This window comes from Oryzias melastigma, linkage group LG6, assembly GCF_002922805.2.
Source record: "Oryzias melastigma strain HK-1 linkage group LG6, ASM292280v2, whole genome shotgun sequence".
NCBI lineage: Eukaryota > Metazoa > Chordata > Actinopteri > Beloniformes > Adrianichthyidae > Oryzias > Oryzias melastigma.
Window position 1 is genome coordinate 12,276,438 of NC_050517.1, and position 3,738 is coordinate 12,280,175.

Below are 3,738 nucleotides of genomic sequence, written 5' to 3' on the forward strand. Positions count from 1 at the left end.
TAAATTTTAAGGTCGTAGACCAGTCGGTGAATCCGTGGAGCATTTTTTTCTTATCCAACACACATGGGATGGCTGCAGCCCCAGGCTGCTCGATAAAACTCTGAACCCATGAGGGTTCACGCAATAACCTGCCATTTATTTCGATTTAGGTCAGCAATAGCCCCAATTCCCCCCAAAATTCTGTGACTCAGCTCTGGCGTCCGGCAAAAATTTGAACCCAAACAATAGGATTTGGAGTGCCGGAGAGGCCAAATCGCAGAGGTTGAATGTGATTGTAAGAAGAGGAGGTTCCTCTCACACTATTAACGTCACATTGTAACGCTTGCCATGGGATCCCGGGGTAAGGGTCTTGTCTCAGGACCCACACTGGATTTTTTGGCTTAATGCGCCCCTGGGAAGCAAACCCAGGTTACCTGCTAGCCAACTGAGCCATCCAGTCACTCACGCACGACAATGGGACATTCCATATTCATGACGTTCCTTAAGGTGGCTGCAAAAAACCTCAAGAAAACTGCAAGACACACCTGCTCTCCTTTTAAGATGTGGCTGCTCCTCTCTGTGAACTTTCATGTCCCTGGACAACCCAAAAACCGTACGGGTCAACCCCTGTATGGGTTCATGGGACGAAGATTTTATCAATGTTCAGTGTTGGTTAAAATACACTACAGGGGTGGACTAAAGTCATTCTGTAGTGGAGTTAGCCAAACATGCACACTGTACCTATATTTTAAAATGTTTAGGATTGTTCTGCAGAAATAAACAGGGCTGTTTTATATAGGAAGACTCAGAATAGAACTCCTGACAACGATCTTAACTCCAACTCTTTGTGCATACAAATGTTAAAGGCAAAGCTGTTGGAGTCTAAAAAAATTCAAGGTTTGAAAACAAAGAAAGCACAAAAAAGTCCCAGGAGAGTATGAGAGTTTGTGAGAACCTAAGTGACCTAGTGTTTACCTAACCAACACAGACATAATGGACACGGCTTTGATGAAAACTCCGTTATTTGACCTCAGTGGATCAGACTTTGGCATTTGACAAGGTGCCAACATTTAGCTGAATGACTATTTTTGAATGAGTCATTATGAATATAAGACATGGAGGCATGCAGAGTGTTGCTGGACCGAAAGAAAAAAAAAGAAAAGAAGGATGGTACGGAATGGACATGAAATAGAAATAAAAATAGTTCCCACAAATTAGCATTTTGCGTGAATGTATTACGATTTTGTGCACTAACAGTTATTCAAACAGTGAGGCATGCAGATTGTTGTTGTACTGAAAGGAACAATAAAAATAAAGGATGCTATGGAGCCACGGACATGACACTGAAAGAAAAAAATATATATAATTGTTTAACAAAATGCTCATTTGTGCACACAAAACGGTAATTTTTGCTTTCAAAATGCTAACTTGTGTGCACAAAATGCTAATTTGGGTGCACAAAACGCTAATGCTAACTTGTGTGCACTAGATGCAAACTTGTTCGCACAAGATGCTAATGTTTGCAGACAAGATGACAACTAATGCAACACAAGATATTACTTTGTGCACACAAGATACTAATTGTGTATACAAGATGCTAACTTGTGCTCAGAAGGTGCAAATTTATACGTACAAAATGCCAGCTTGTGTCACAAGATGCTAATTTGTACTTCATAAAATGCTAACTTGTGTACAGAAAATGCTAATTTGTTCATAAAATATGCTAATTTACCCGCACATGATACAAGATGACAACTAATGCACACAGGATATTACTTTGTGCACAAGATGCTAATTTATACATACAAAATGCTAACTTTTGTGCACAAGATGCTAATTTATACATTCAAAATGCTAACTTTTATGCACAAGGTACAAAAAATGAGCACACAAGATACTAATTTATGCGAAAAAAATGCTAACTTGAGGGAACAATTTTTTTCCAATGTAATTTCCTCTGTAGTTTGACAATGTAATGGTACAAATTAATTGCGTAGTCTTCATTAAAACCACAGCTTTGATTAGCTAGGGGCCTGGAGATTGACACAGTCTACATATGGAAACACAACGAAAGCGACGAAAAAAAGTTTTGGTTTTTTTGGGGTTTTTTTTTAGAAAAACTTGGGGGGAAAAAAACGATAAGAGGCAGAGGGAGCAAGGCAAAGCAGAAAGTCACATGCTGGAACAGAAAAGAGCGGAAGCAGCCGTCATTCTCCAAAAAACGTGTGGGCTCAATGCAACACAAAGATTTTTTTGTTGTTGTACGACTAGACAAAGCTTTGCTCCCATGAGAAAGGCGGTTGTGACATCATCTCAACTGACTGCGTCTTTGTCCGGCAGACACAAAGGCCCCGAGTCATCCCGGTGGAGTCAGGCCTTTTGGAAAGGACGGCTGTTGTGTGCAGTTATTTGTGTTTTGTGAGCATTTTGCCTTTCTGCTTGTGTGCTTGTGGGAACTTAACCCGCCCTTTTTATTCTTTATGGCTTTTGCACAATATGGCTAATATTGTTTCAAAAGGTTAACTGAGACGGCGTGGGCAGCATGTATGCAAATGCAGAAGGAAATTACAGTTGTGGATTTATTGTCTTTTTTTGCATGTTTTGAGGTAATTTTTCAGAGACATTTACCGCCATGTTCAGCTTCTTCAGGCTGGGACTGCCGTTGTCCGACGCAGCTGCGGCGATACCTTCAGGGGTCAGGACGTACATTTTCCACGTAGCGGCGCATCCGTTTGGTTTCTCTGCCGCGTAACATCTCCAAAGAGTCTGACCGATACAGGTAGTAACAAGGAGAAGCAAAGACAATATACAGATTAGGATCAGTCAAAGGCCTAAACGTTTGTGCTCGTTTTTGTATGTTACAATAAATGGAGTAAGAAAGATTGACGCCTAATCGTTTCTTCGCTTCAAAGACTCTTCAGAGTCAATGAAGAGATCTGCGGGATGCTAATTTTGTTCAGTTATCCGATGAGTTAAAAATCTAAAAATAAATGACAAAATGTCTTTAAGTAAAACGAATTAACCATCCATCCATCCATCTTCTTGGACGCTTCTTCCATTTCGGGGTCGCGGGGGTGCCGGAGCCTATCCCGGCTACTGAAGGGCGAAGGCGGGGTTCACCCTGGACAGGTCGCCAGTCTGTCTCAGGGCCTCAATCACACACACATACACTCTCACATTCACACCTAGGGTCAATTTAGAGTAACCAATTAACCTATGAAGCATGTTTTTGGACGGTGGGAGGAAGCCGGAGTCCCCGGTGAAAACCCACGCATGCACGGGGAGAACATGCAAACTCCACACAGAAAGGTCCCAGCCGGGAATCGAACCGGGGCCTTCTCGCTGTGAGGCAAGAGCGCTAACCACTGCACCACCGTGCAGCCCTACATAACAGATCCCATCATCACAAAAAAATGTAACAAAATGGTTTAAATTGGGAAGTGATGACATTTCAAGCACAGATAGACCCTGAAGTTAAGTCAATATATACTGATTTGAAGACAGAAAAAGCCAAAAAGTAATGTCCACGTCTATTTCAGTGCATATAAAATCTTCAATGAATCGTTAAATCTACCTGGATGAGGCAAGCAGCTGCAGGGATCTGTCTGTTGAAGTGCTTCTGTCTCTGCTTCTGCTGGACTTTTAGGGCAAAACCTGAACCCAGAATACCCTAAACATAGAAAATGCACATGTTAGCAACTTTACTGTAAACAATTACTCTTAAAATTAGTTGCACATGTGAAATTTTCCAATATCATA

At 41.5% G+C, this 3,738-nt stretch overlaps 1 protein-coding gene across 1 annotated transcript in view; it reads right to left on the reverse strand.

The window, feature by feature from the left end:
• The window catches only part of kcnq1.2 (potassium voltage-gated channel, KQT-like subfamily, member 1.2), a 65,742-nt gene that overhangs the window by 12,579 nt on the left and 49,425 nt on the right, over positions 1 to 3,738 (reverse strand). Inside the window, exons 8-9 of the mRNA XM_036212279.1 lie at positions 3,554 to 3,649; positions 2,608 to 2,745 (exon numbers count right to left, since the gene is read on the reverse strand). Coding sequence (XP_036068172.1) covers positions 2,608 to 2,745; positions 3,554 to 3,649 — 234 coding nt within the window. The remainder of the gene's footprint in view (positions 1 to 2,607; positions 2,746 to 3,553; positions 3,650 to 3,738) is intronic.